General features: G+C 45.2%; 1 protein-coding gene across 2 annotated transcripts; it reads right to left on the bottom strand.

Moving 5' to 3' along the window:
- Nucleotides 1–433: 433 nt before the first annotated feature.
- HERPUD1 (homocysteine inducible ER protein with ubiquitin like domain 1) lies at nucleotides 434–12,423 on the bottom strand. 2 transcript variants are annotated; one of them, XM_004744226.3, is made up of 8 exons: nucleotides 12,153–12,423; nucleotides 9,244–9,321; nucleotides 9,080–9,151; nucleotides 7,848–7,978; nucleotides 4,928–5,050; nucleotides 4,084–4,434; nucleotides 2,232–2,334; nucleotides 434–1,196 (listed from the first exon to the last, which is right to left on the bottom strand). In XM_004744226.3, exons 1-8 carry the CDS (start codon nucleotides 12,303–12,305, stop codon nucleotides 1,032–1,034), a joined length of 1,176 nt encoding a protein of 391 aa, XP_004744283.1. In that variant the 5' UTR covers nucleotides 12,306–12,423; the 3' UTR covers nucleotides 434–1,031. The 2 variants fall into 2 exon arrangements, with proteins under 2 accessions (XP_004744283.1, XP_004744282.1); XM_004744225.3 differs by having other exon boundaries at nucleotides 9,080–9,154; nucleotides 12,153–12,422.
- Nucleotides 12,424–13,901: the final 1,478 nt, after the last annotated feature.

Here is a 13,901-nt window from a genome sequence, read left to right as displayed (position 1 = left end):
TAGATGAGCAGGTGTAATTATCACAGAATTGCCAAGTGGGAGGGAGGTAGTGACCTTTTTTTTTTTTTTTTTCAAAGTTGGCTCCACACCCAATGCAGGGGCTTGAACTCATGACCCTGAGATAGAGAGTCCCACACTCTACCGACTGAGCCAGCCGGGTGCCCCAATGCCACTAACTTTAAACCTGGGGAATTCAACTTTGTTGGGTTACCACATAAGCCAGTACTGTTGGAATCAGGGAATGGACAAACACAAGTATATTCTTAGGAACTTAGAACTTTCATGGCCTTACCTTATCATTCTTTATTAGTACAAACAGTTCTTTTATAAAAAGAAGCAGAACATGCAGGTGACTTACAAGTTAGCAACTCAACTGTTGACCATCCTGTGACAAGGACACGGAGCAAACTGCTAAAATGACAGGAGTCTCTGCCAGGGTCATTCATAGTAAAACTTTATTGAACAGAAAATCCAGCAAAGGTTTTCACCTCTGCAAAGTTCCCCTTGGTTTAAAGTAAAGCACTGCATTTTAAAAAGCAATTATACATAAGTCTTTCCTAGAAAAGTCCTGCTAAAACATGTCTAGCAATTTCATTGATTATATAAAGTAGTACACTTAGTGTAATTTAAACATTCCAACAGGAATCAAATCGTACCAGCAGAACCATTTCTGCATCTATGATATCTATGTACAAACACACATGCAGACACACACATCTGAAAAGTTCCTCAGGCATAAACATGCGACACTAATGCCTTCTACTTACAATGCCTATGAAACTACATACAGTATATATTAAAGCTCTTCAGAGAATAAAGACATGAGAAGCCTTGGACATTTTTTGTTCATCAATTTGTATCTTGGCTTCACGTCTTAGTTTCTGCTTTTGCTTTATCACAAAAGCATATCCTCCTCCTTGTTGATTCTTAAATTCTGTGCCATTGCCATGTCCAGGTGAAGAAATCCAGCCGGAGTCAGATGATCCAGTCCATGCCTGTCGAAGCCTCCAGCAGCCAGAAAGCAAGCACCATCAGTTTGCTATGGCTGGGGGGCCTTCTGGAAGGAGAGAAGCAAAGAAAGTCTTGAAGACAAGCCAGGCTGTGCTCATAAATGAAGGGCTGGTCCGCTCGTCGTCTAGTACGTCTCTGTCTGGAGGGAGGCGGCTGGGGTCTTCGATTTCAGCATCAGAGCCTTCCTACAGCATTATAATGAAACACAGTGAGAAAGCCATTAGGACCATGACAAATGCCAAATAATGTAATAATGTTAGCAAAGGACAGAGTTAATCCTTGGTCTCATACTCAAGCAATCAGGCAGACAGGACCCAAGGGAATGGTGTCCAAGGCTAGATGGAGTTCTCAGGCCTCACAGCACAACTGCTGGTGACCTTCTCACAGTTTTGAAAATCCCCGGCAGTTAAGTATTAGAACAAATGAAGTAACTACATCTTCATTATTAAACTCATGAGTTAAGTTAACCACTTCATTAAATATGGATATTCTGATTTTGGCAGTATTTTGAGTTAAGAAACTAAAAATGTTCTGTAAACAGATGCAAGGGTGACATTTATATTAAAAAAGAATATCCTTTAGGATTATGGATTAAACTATTCTACAAATCTAGGGAAATCCTCCAGGAAATCTGTTCTATGAGACATGCTTATCTTCCTAAGGTTTAATTCCAGTAACTATCCATTAGCAGTTTCCATGGTATAACACATCATTATAGGCCTCTGAATGCTCAAAATAGTGAGTTTAAAAAACATTATTTACATTTGCCAAAATGCAAATTGCCAGAAGACTAAAATACCTGATGGATTTTATGGCATACTCAATGTGTTTTAAAAACAGCTACTGCTCAGGGTGCCTGGGTGGCTCAGTCAGTTAAACGTTTGACTCGTAGTTTCTGCTCAGGTCATAATCTCAGGGTTCTGGGATTGAGCCCCGTGCTGGGCTCTGCTCTCTGTGCAGGCAGTCTGCTTGAGAGTCTTTCTACCCTTCTCTCTCTCCCTACCCCCCACCTGCTTGAACGCATGCATGCTCTTGTTCACTCTCAAAATAAATCTTATAAAAAAACCAAAAACCAAAAACCTAGTGCTCTAAGAACAAATTTGAAAAAATCTTGAAACTTCAGCCTAAGGAAATGGTAAACTATGAGGCTAAATAAACGTTAAGGATTTGAGAGTCTGGCATTTCACACAAAGCTTGCTGGGTCCCCCGGAGCTCCTTACCTGTAAGTTGTTGTTGGGGTCCTGATTCACAGCTTCATGAGGACCATCGTTTGGGAAGTTCTGAACTGGCCTCTGTCTAAATGGAAACCACCCAACATGATGCCTTCAAAGGAAGCACATAAAAGTTCATCTTAGCTAATCACAGTGAAATTTGTACAAGAATTTAAGGGGCTTCTTGATTAGATAAGGTCCCCCTTGCTCTCCTCCTCTAATCACAGCAGTGCTCTCATTAAAAGCTCACAGGCCCATCTGCAGAGACTTCCTTCCTCACCATCTCCTAGACTTCCTCACCGGCCTATCAGCTTCTTCAGGGTCACTATGAGGACTGTTTCATTCAGCACTGCATGCCCCTCAACATTAACAGCACCCAGAATACAGTTTAAGTGCTCTTGCTGATCCCGAACTAAACTTCACACTTGCTGAACCCTGAGCAGGGGGTGAGGGAGGGATACATACACACATGCACACAGAGCTGGGATTATAATATCTAATAACCTACATAAAAAATAAGACCTAAATTTGGTCACAAATATGATTCTAGAGACTAAAAAACTTAAAAGTGTTGCTAAAATTTTATTTGGAAAATCCAATTAACTCTAAGTCTTATAGCAAATGTGACAAAATATTAACAATGATTAATTCTGGATATAAGAGTAATTATTATATTATTCAAATATTGTTCTCTTAAGATTTTTATTTTATTTTATTTTTTTTTTAAAGATTTTATTTATTTATTTGACAGAGAGAGATCACAAGTAGGCAGAGAGGCAGGCAGTGAGAGAGAGAGAGAGAGAGGAGGAAGCAGGCTCCCTGCTGAGCAGAGAGCCCGATGCGGGACTCGATCCCAGGACCCTGAGATCATGACCTGAGCCGAAAGCAGTGGCTTAACCCACTGAGCCACCCAGGCGCCCCACTCTTAAGATTTTTAAAACTAAAATAAAAATCCATTTTCACTCTATAGGAAAAATTTGTCAGTTATGACCACAAAGAAGACATATCACTCCAGGCGAGGGTTTCTCAGCTTTGGCACTCCTGACATATAGGGCCGGATATTTACTGTGGGGCTGTCCTGTGCATTCTAGGATGTCTAGCAGCAGGTCTGGCCTCTACCTACTAGATGCCAGGAGGACTGCCCCTCCAGCTTTGACAGTCCAAAGTGTCACATCCTAGGAGTACAAAATCATCCTGATTGAGAAGCACTACTCTGAGTCAAGGATAAAGCCAATGTCAGGTCTGTAAAGGTTCAGAGCTTTGCGTGGCCCTTGAGAGCTGTGCTGCTGTAAGTGCCTGACCTTTAGTCCTGGGAGGCAGCAACTACAGACTGATAAACTTTCAAAACAAATACAATTTTCCCTTTCATGGCTTAGAATGACCATATTATTGTGGTTCATGAGCCTGGCAGGGACCTTACCCAGAAGAAAACAGAACGTTCTTCTTGCATTAACATACAATTAATGTGTTCTCAGCAGTGCCCAATGAGGCTGTCAATTCTTTGCACTGAAGGTGCCAGAATAATATGCTATTAAATACACTTCCACAGGGACACCTGGGTGGCTCAGTCGGTTCAGCGTTCAACTCTTGATTTCATCTCAGGTCATGATCTCAGGGTCATGAGATTGAGCCCTACATCGGGCTCTGCACTAGACATGGAGCCTGCTTAAGACTCTCTCTCTGCCCCTCCTGCTCTCACTCTCTCCCTAAATACTAAATAAAATCTTAAAACAAAAACACACTCCCATAAATAATGACTACGACAGCTCAAAAAAAGAGAAAAATCTGTACTTGGTTTGAGCCACCATGCCGCACTAATCTGTAGTAAAGGGGAAAAAGGAAAGCAAAATCATCTGCTTACAAGTACATAACGACGGTGGCCCCCATGACCATGAGGAACCTGCTCAGGGAGGAGTAGAAGTAGAGGATACTGAGAAAAACGGAAAATGTGGCTGCTGAATAGGTCCAATCCAACCAATCTCGATTTATTTCATCATCTTCTTCCACAATAGGGCCACCTTGTGCATTCATCCGCAAATTTTGATTGGCCCCAGGATTAACCACCACTGGAGGAGCAGCGTTCTGATTGGCTGGCTGGTTCTCTGCTGGAAACTGGTTGTGAATAGGGGCTGGAGCAGGTGCAGAGACTACAGGTATCTCTTGTGCACTTGGTGAGGGGACAAAAGCCCCTGATGCAGCAGTGGCAGCTAAACTAAAATAAAATCAACAGAGGCAGATACTGTTGAGAGCAAAGCACTGTGAAGACTGTGCTTCTCATAGTCTTAGTTACAAAGGGTCTTTTACTGTTAAGAATTGTAAGTAGGTACATGAAAAACTTAGTGAAGAATTTCTTCACTATAATTGAATCTATAAATGTCTCTTCTGCTCCTGAGAGAGCCACATGGCAAATTTCATCTGTAGTTAAAAATATAAACCACAGAAGTATGGTACAGTAGCAAATTCAACTTTTCACAAAACCAAAGATACCTTGTATTAAAAAGGAAGTAATTGATTCTAAGTGAAGTCATCAAACTACGTACAGACACAAGCCCCCCCGAATTAATACACAAATTAGGTAGCAGTTAGGATGTATATTCTCCTCCACCCCCCGGACCAGACAGAGCAGGGTTCTGCACACACACTGAGGATACCCTCCCCCATCCATCCCCAGTGTGGCTGCCCCCAGCAGGACAGGAAGGACTCACTATTGCATGTAGTACTGCCGGGCGTAGATCTGCTGGAACCAGGAGAGCTGCAGCCAACCATAGGTTGTGTAGCCCGAGAAACCAGGCCCCAGGCCTTGGAATGCTGGCTGGGCAGCTTCAGGTCTATGAAAGATTTTTTTAAAACACTCATTTTGACTTGGTTTAGTATGAATAAATGAAAGGTCTAAATTATAATTAGGACTTCAAAGAGAGAGGCTTTATGATAGTTGCAGGCAGATTACTTTGTGATGTCCTGTGTCATACCAGCATAGGAAGTGCTGACAGAGCCCTACCACCATGGTCCAGGTCCCAAAGGGGCACAAAGGTCACTGCGTCATTACTAGGATGTAGAAACCAGCTGGACCCTTTCAGGCTAGGTGGATCCTCACCCCCAGTCTCCATTTGCTGAGTGTCACTGCAGCTCTCAACCCACAGCTTATCCTTCAAAGAGCAGCTCTAAAAAGCCACATCTCTCTCAAAGCCTTTCCTAAAGAAAACTACCCCCTCTCCCGCCACCCGTTTCTCCCTACCCCTAAATCTGAGCTACACGGGGGTCAGAGTTATGTGCTTATGTGGCCTCACTCACATGTGTTTGCTGACACTGTGCCCTGTACAGGCTGGGCTGTTAGCTCACCAGATCCCCAAGAACCTTGTGGGGAGGGGGCATTCCCCTCCATTTCACAGAAGGGAGCCTGAATACAGCTCAGGGAAGACAAGGGATTTGCACAAAGTCACTGAGCTAAATAGCAGGCCTGGGTTTGAGACCTGTTTTGACACCAAAATCCTGTTTTTTAAACAGCCTAGGGCAGAGCCTAGGGTGTCATCTTTGGCTTTGTGTCCCTGACACAGTGAACTCCTTTGGCAGCAGTTCACAAAATTGAAACCAAAAGTACTGTGGAAAGATTGGGAACTGGTTATATAATCAGCTCTGCTGGTTACCTCCCAACCTTAAAGTTATGTGTATTGGCTGTTCAATAAATTATATGTTGAATAAAATCACTGTTTTTCGTTTTGTTCTAAGATTTATTCATCACAGAGCAAAAGAGAGAGACAGCACAAAAAGGGGGGAGCGGCAGGCAGGAGGAGGAACAGGCCCTCCTGAGCAGGGAGGCCAATGTGGGACCTCATCCCGGGACCCTGGGATCATGACCTGAGCTGAAGGCAGATGGCTGATCAACTGAGCCACCCAGGCATCCCTAAAATCGACAAGTTTTATCAAGGTAAAATTCATATACATATGGGCCACAAATTTCAAGTTGTATAGCTTGAATAAGGGAAGCAATTTTAAGTGTTTCTATCCAATTATCCAATCTATATGTGGATAGTCTTTTTTTAAGTCGGCTCCATGCCCAGCGTGGAGCCCAATATTGGGCTCAATCTCATGACCCTGAGATCAAGACCTGAGCTGAGATCAAGAGTTAAGACGCTCAACTGACTGACCTACCTATGTGCCCTTATGCTGACAATCTTTTAACCAAATTCCCTACCCAGAGTGTTTTTAAAATGGTATTCCAATCAAGTAAGTCTTGGTATGATATCGTTTTTGATCATTTAAAAATATTACAGCTCAAGGCAATGAGAGGATAACAAAGTGCTTTTGTAACTCTGATGAGGACATGCATTGTAGATAGTCAAGGTAACTAAGGTTTTACTCAAGTATGTAGGGGTGAACTGACATGATGTCTAGGAATTACTTTTAGACACTTCAGAAAGGAAAAAGCAAAGGAGGAGTAGATAAAACAAGCATAACAAAACTGTGATCACTGGGGCGCCTGGGTCGCTCAGTGGGTTAAGCCGCTGCCTTCGGCTCAGGTCAGATCTCAGGGTCCTGGGATCGAGTCCCGCATCAGGCTCTCTGCTCAGCAGGGAGCCTACTTCCTCCTCTCTCTCTCTCTGCCTGCCTCTCTGCCTACTTGTGATCTCTCTCTCTGTCAAATAAATAAATAAAATCTTTAAAAAAAAAAAAAAACTGATCATTATTATTGGGCTCAGGTGATGGCTGTGTGAAGATTCACTACTCCATTCCCTCTGCTTTTGTATTTGAAATTTCCGTTACGGAGGAAAAAAAAAAAACAACTCATCATTCCTCAAATACCTGACTCTGTCAAAATGAAATATTAAAAACTACCAGGAAAAGGAAACCAGGGGAATTTAGGGGCTATACAATTCTAACTTGTAATTATTATTTTTTCTCCTAAGAACTTTTGTAAGAGGAGGTCCCAAGAGCTATGAAATCCAAACATCAGAGCATTTAATCACTCCTGACTTTTGCTCTAAAGAAAAGACCTTTTTGGGATGCCTGGGTGGCTCAGTTGGTTAAGTGGCTGCCTTCGGCTCAGGTCATGATCCTGGGATCAAGTCCCACATCTGGCTCCTTGCTCAGCAGGGAGCCTGCCTCTCCCTCTGCCTGCTGCTCCCCCTGCTTATACTCGGACAAGTAAACAAAATCTTAAAAACAAAAAGAAAAAAAAATGTCTAAAGAAAAGACCTTTTTTCTCCAGTACTGCCAACTCAGTCCTTGGCACAGCATTTCTCAAACAATCTTTTCATCTTTTGTCACTCTTTGTTATGATAGACAAAGCACAGAGCCACTCAGCAAAGCAGCTGTGAGATGCTTACACCAGCTGTTGTCTCTGAAGCAGAACTAAGTCCCAGTCATGAAGTCAGCACAATGCAAAGCACACCCATGTGGGAGGTGAAATACCTACATTTCGACATGTGGATCCCCATATACTTATATGTTCTTAAAAGGCTCTCTATATTAAGAAGAGTTATACATGAAAGTGAAGCCCTTAAAAAAACAAAATTTTGTACATTTTCAAGTTCTTGACTGTAACTATAAGCATACTTTATTCTTAAAATTGATGCAAATGATGCCCATCCACATAGTATAAACCTGGTTCTCTATTCTAATACTCACCTTGACATACTCTCCCAACCAGAGGGAGAAAGGTTCCGAAGAACCTCCCTCTGCCTTAAGCTATCACCTGAGGAATCCCCAGGATACTGTCCCTGATGGAGACCAGCAGGCTGCTCTGTGGATTCAGCGACCTAAGGAAGTGCAAGATCAATATTAGAACAAAGGATCTGATGCAACTGTCTGCAACCAAACTAAAAGGATTTTTTTGCTGTGAATGGCTTCTGTCCCTCACCCCACCTCTGAACTTAACAAAATTAAACAGATGCAGTGTTACATAAAAAAAATTCTGAAATTTGTCAATCCAATTTCAATCTATATTTTAAAAGTCCTTATTTTTTCCTAGAGTAACTATGCTGTAATTTCATTAAAATCTTCCAACGAGGGGCGCCTGGGTGGCTCAGTGGGTTAAGCCACTGCCTTCGGCTCAGGTCATGATCTCAGGGTCCTGGGATCGAGCCCCGCATGGGGCTCTCTGCTCAGCAGGGAGCCTGCTTCCCTCTCTCTGCCTGCCTCTCCGTCTACTTGTGATTTCTCTCTGTCAAATAAATAAAATCTTAAAAAAAAAAAAAAATCTTCCAACGAAGTTATCATTGGTCAGAAAGAATTCTGATAATGTTCTACAAATCTTACGGTGCTAAATTTACTAAATCAAGAAATAAAACCTGACCAACAAGATTTGTAAGTACAACCGAGCCAGCAACCTAAAGGAAAGAAATTTCCTATACTGTGTTCAGATGTTTCAGGAAACAGAGTCATAATCCTAATTTAGAATGTGTCATTACATTAGAATATCTTTACTATATATTCAATCAACACTGTGAAATAAAAAATAACTGATTTTGGCCATCAAACGTAAGTAAGTCTTTAGATATCACTTGATATTAGGAATTAGTGATTCTTTAGAAGAAGCTTATTATGTGCTAAAGTCAATAAAAACCCATTTTAGAGTGCCTTGTTGGATATACCGCTACTGAAGGTCAAATCATATCCCAGAAGATAGTGTAACGTAGAAGTCTACTTTCCACTGTACCACTAATGGTATAGTCTACTACTGTAGTAACAAACATACACTTGTACTGGTAAGTTTCTAATTCCTGATTCTTACTGGGGAGGAAACAAACTATTACTTGATAAAAGGCAATAAAATCTCAAGTTTTCTCCAACTCCCTTTATTTCTACCATGAGAGTCTGAATTGACAGAGACTGTCATAATCTTGAAAAAACAGACATACCTTTGCGCTGGTTTCTGACATTTTTGAAGGACCCTTCACACTGCACACCAAATGCAAAACATGCCGTTTTTCCTGCTAAAAATAATAAGGAGGTACCTTAGGACCTGAATTCGACCTGGTAAGCACTTAAAAAACGTTCAAAAGTTAAGGTGTAAATGATGTACCTTTGGAAGCAAGTCCTTGAGACACTGGTGATCCAACAACAGCTTCCCAGAATAAATCAACCTCTGGTCCTCTGGACGCTAGTCAGGGAAAGAAAGAGTAGCACAGGTCAGCATTTAGCTCCCACAAGTTCCCAAACACAGAAGAAACTTCTATACAAATAACTTGAATATGGGTCTTTTTTTCCCCCTAGAATCACAGGAAAGCATTTTTTCAAAAGTCTCAAAGACAAAGCTCTTCTTTAGAAAGTGGTGAACTTTGAATTTCTAACCTGCAAATAAATTTACGATGACAAATTTATCTCCAGTCCACAAAACCTATGGTGACCTATCTGACTTATAAATTCCCAAGGAAATTCTTTTCTGCCACTAAAAACACAGATTATAGAGAAAACACAAGTTGTAGAGAAAACTCAAAGTACTCCCAAGCAAGGTCAGCCTTCACCAAAATCACCTAGTATTGTCCTAAGATAACATAAAGCAATTCTAAACTAAGTTCTCAAAGAGACTTTTACCTGCAAATGCAGGTATAGAGGAGATGGTGTGTAGGTAGTACTTCTTACAACCCTGTGAGATTTAGTATCCCTGTTTGAAGGGAGGAAAAGTCTGAAACTGACTTGTCTAAGGTCATCTACTCCAGAAGAGTTAAAGATTCCAACCTCTCTTCTCCTTCCCAGTGATTTCAAAACCACAGGGACCCTCCACACTTTTCATACAAATCTCACTTTTAAAATCTATTTTTAATTCCTTTAAAAATCATACTTAAAACTAATAGCCTCAAATGATATATACCAAAGCCAGTACACTGGAGATCATCAACCAATGCCAAAAAAAACTACTATGCAAAATTTGGAATAAAGCTGTTCCTGCCAAGTAGCTGGAGATTATGAACTGCTTAAAACAATCAAAACAATAATTGCATCTACTTATCTGTATAAAATAAGGACTTTTGGACACTATGCACCTCAAACTACAGAACCTAATCAGATATTGTGTTCACCACTGTTCTGATTGACTTTACAGGTAATGCTACACACATAATTTTGTAAAATGTTACCTCAGAGGCGGGGTCCTCCATTACATTAAAAAGTTCCACACTAGTAAAGGTTTGAAAACCATAGCTGCCTGTGGTTTTTAATTAATTTATTTTTGTTAAATGTTTATTTATTTGACAGAGATCACAAGTAGGCAGAGAGGCAGGCAGAGGGAGGGGAAGCAGGCTCCCTGCCTAGCAGAGAGCCTAATGTGGGGCTCGTTCGAGGACCCTGAGATCATGACACGAACTGAAGGCAGAGGCTTAACCCACTGAGCCACCCAGGCGTTCTTGTGGTTTTCCTTCTAAAGGCCTGAAATGACATTCTATGTCTTCACTCAGAAGGCTGATTTGAAAAAATTAAATATGTTATACAACTATATGAAAGCATATAACAACTATACATGAAAGTACACAAACTATATAAAAGTAAGATTTCTCAGCTTAGAAACCAAATGATGAGTGCTCTCCTGCCATAATTTTTAAGCACAAATTTACACACCTGAGGTGTCTTTTCTTTGGGTCTTCAGACTTACTAATAGGAGTGATGTTTGTCACCCAAGGAAGCCCTTAAGGGAAGCTCTCCTCCAAAACACTGCCTTTACCAAATGATGCCACTAGCGACGACTACACCTACGTACCTAAGAGCCATTCTCACAGCAACACGGCCACCTAGTTTCTCGGAAGCAGCTGCGGTGAAACTACCAACAGTCCCAAGTGGTATGCTAAAGGAATGAAAGCTTATTAAGTAAATAAGCAAAATTCAAAAGAACTCAGAAGGAAAATACTTCTACCTTCCGTACTGAACAAGAAGGAACAAAAAGAACCTAACCCCTAAGCTACGACACACAGCAACTTTTCAGATAAGGAGGAACAGTTCCACAGTCTTTTTCGGCCCAATGTCTCCTCCTGCCTGAGGGAGAATTACACTTGTGGGCAGTAAGGCACACTGCTGACACTTACATAATATCAGGGTAGAAAGTAAATACCGGAAGGATGCAGCCGCCTCCATCACGTGGTGGGGACGGAGGGCGGTGCTAAGGGTGATGTTGACAGATGTGTCCACCAAAACAAAGCGAGGAAGTCTGTAATTGAGGGGCCAAAGTCCTAACACCCAGGCTCAGGGAGGTTCTTTGCTGCCTGCTTCCCCTTCCAGAACACTCTACCCAGAAAACGCGCCGGGCTTCTCCCCGGGACTCAGCAAAGACTACGCAGTCCGGCGCGGCAGGGAGGGGCCCAGGGCGGAAGGTGGACAGGGAGGGGGAAAGCCACGTCTCGCTCCTGGGTGTGGGACCTTAAGCACACACTCCCTGGGCCCTCACCCTTAACCACCCGCCCGGGGCCGGCCCCTGCCTCCTCCGCTCCACACTGCGACGCGGCAATCAGAAAATCCACTTCATCCAGTGGATGGAATCCTAATGCGGAACACCTAGTTGCACTGTCCTTTCGGGGAAACTGAGGCTGGGTGGGTGCAATGACTCACCCAAGGTCAAAGTGCTGTCTCAGCGGCTTGGCTAAGGCCGGAAGCCAGACCTAGGGGTCGGGGCAGTGGCCTGGGAGGTGGGCTGGAGGGGGGCAGTCTTAGGGCCGGGACCACGAGAGGCGAGGTGACAGGGGAAGGCGGCCCGTCGGGAAGGCGGAGCGATGGCGGCCCAGGACGTGGAAGTGACGACCATTGGGCCCGGCGGCGCGGCGCCTACCCCGGCAGAGCAGGGCAAGACCCCAGCCCTGGGGAAGTGACCTGGTGAGGAACAGCCCGTTTGGGGAGGGATGGCGAAGCGAGAAGCTGTCAGGGAAGGGGTGGCGGACGCGAGGCGGGCCGAGGGGATGACAGCCGGGGCGGGAGGCGGTGGCCGCGGAAGTCGGGGGCCCCTCTCACCGGGCGCTCGGGGTAGACGCGGCTCAGGTGGGCCTTCAGGCGGCCCACGCTCCAGCTGCGGTCGCCGCTCAGCTCCAAGTCGCGGTGGCGCTGGTTGGGGCTCTTCACCAGGAGCGTGACGGGCTCAGGCTCGGGTTCGGGGTCGACCTCCATGTCGGCTGTGCTGTGGGTTCCGAAGAGCTCCGAGATGCCAGGCAAGCGGCGTCACTGCCGCCCACAAACTCTGCAACGACAGTTCGCGTTTCTGGGGCGCGCGCCCCCGCCTCAGGCTCCTTTTATAGGCACCTCGCGCCTGGGCTCTGCGGCGAGAACACTCTGTGGCCGCCGCCCATTGGCTGAGGCGGAGGTCACGGCCCTAACGTGGCCCAATCGGCGCCGGGATCCGTGGGCGGAGGGCGGGCCGAGCACGTGGTCGCGGGCTGATGCAACCCGTCGCCCTTGCGTCACCCGGAGTCCCGGCTGCGGCCCCGGAACCCGGGTTCGGCGGCCATGTTTGGGTGCGCTGCTGCTCGTTGGGGCGCTGAGGCCCTGAGGGAGCTGGGGTACGCCCTAACGCGGGTTGCTACAGGCGCCTCGAGGAGGGTCAGGCCGGAAGACCCCCGGCCTGGCGGCTTCTGCAAATTGTGCCCTCACAAAGCAGCTCTCCCCGCCCCTTTTGACACCACGCGGCAGGGTGCACTTCTCCTTTCCCTTCCCCGTGGGCGGCCCAGGACGTCAGGCCCCACAGCCTGCCCTACGGTGGTGACCTCCCATGCCTACACCGACCCCAGCCCAAAGAACAGCTCGGTGGACTCCGTTTTCGAATACACCCGGAAGGTCGGCCTTAGCAGGGCAAGGAAGAAATGGGGCGGGTTCCTCCTGGGGCGAAGGACAGAGGCTTCCCACCGGCTGTTGCCACTTCATCTGTGGCCTCAGACGTGAACGTTGCACCCTCAAGTATGGGGCATCACCTTTATGACTGGCAAACGAACCACACAGTCCAGCTTAGGCTGGGAGATCCTCACAAAGGGCTTCACTTTATAGGATGCTGACCCGTACTTTCAACTGGGGCTGAGACCAGGAGGGGAAGGTTCTCAGTTCTCTAAAAGGTGTCTCTGATGTAGAAAATCTTATTCCCTCCCCTCTGTAGGAAGGAGGAAAAAAAAAAAAAAGACATGAAAAACAAAACTGATATTGTGCAGGCTCCATCCTTGGCCCAATCCTGCTGGGACATTTGTTTATCCAGGTGTCAGGAGCTTGGCAAGGGCAAGGGCAGGAGGCTAAGGGGAGGAGCCTGGTCTGGTTAGTGGGTGTAGTACTGCAAACTGGGTGGCTTGAAGGACAGAAATGGATTATCTCAGTTCTGGAGGCTAGAAGTCTGACATCAAAGTGTTGGGCAGGGTTTGTTCCTTCTGGGGGCTTTGAGAGAGACCTGTTCAATACCACTCTCTTAGCTTCTGGTAGTTGGCCTGGATCTTTGGAGTTCTGGGATGCGTAGCTGCATCATTCCATCTCTGCCTTCACCGTCACGATCACGATGTGCACATGCCTTCACATCATTTTCCCCCCATGCATGTCCATCTCTGTGTGCCAATCCCCCCCACCCAAAACCTTAAAAAAAAAAAAGATTTTTATTTATTTAGGAGAGACAGTGCACAAGCAGAAGGTGGGGCACACGAGGGGAGGGAGAGAGAGAATCTCAAGCCGACTCCACCTGCCCAGTGTAGAACCTAAGCAGGGTAGGGGGCTCAATCCCATGTGCCTGAGATC

The sequence above is a fragment of the Mustela putorius genome, unplaced genomic scaffold (assembly GCF_011764305.1).
Source record: "Mustela putorius furo isolate JIRA1106 unplaced genomic scaffold, ASM1176430v1.1 tig00000174_pilon_pilon_pilon, whole genome shotgun sequence".
Classification (NCBI taxonomy): Eukaryota; Metazoa; Chordata; class Mammalia; order Carnivora; family Mustelidae; genus Mustela; species Mustela putorius.
Note: the sequence above shows the minus strand (reverse complement) of the source record. Positions and strands in the feature narration are given on the sequence as shown.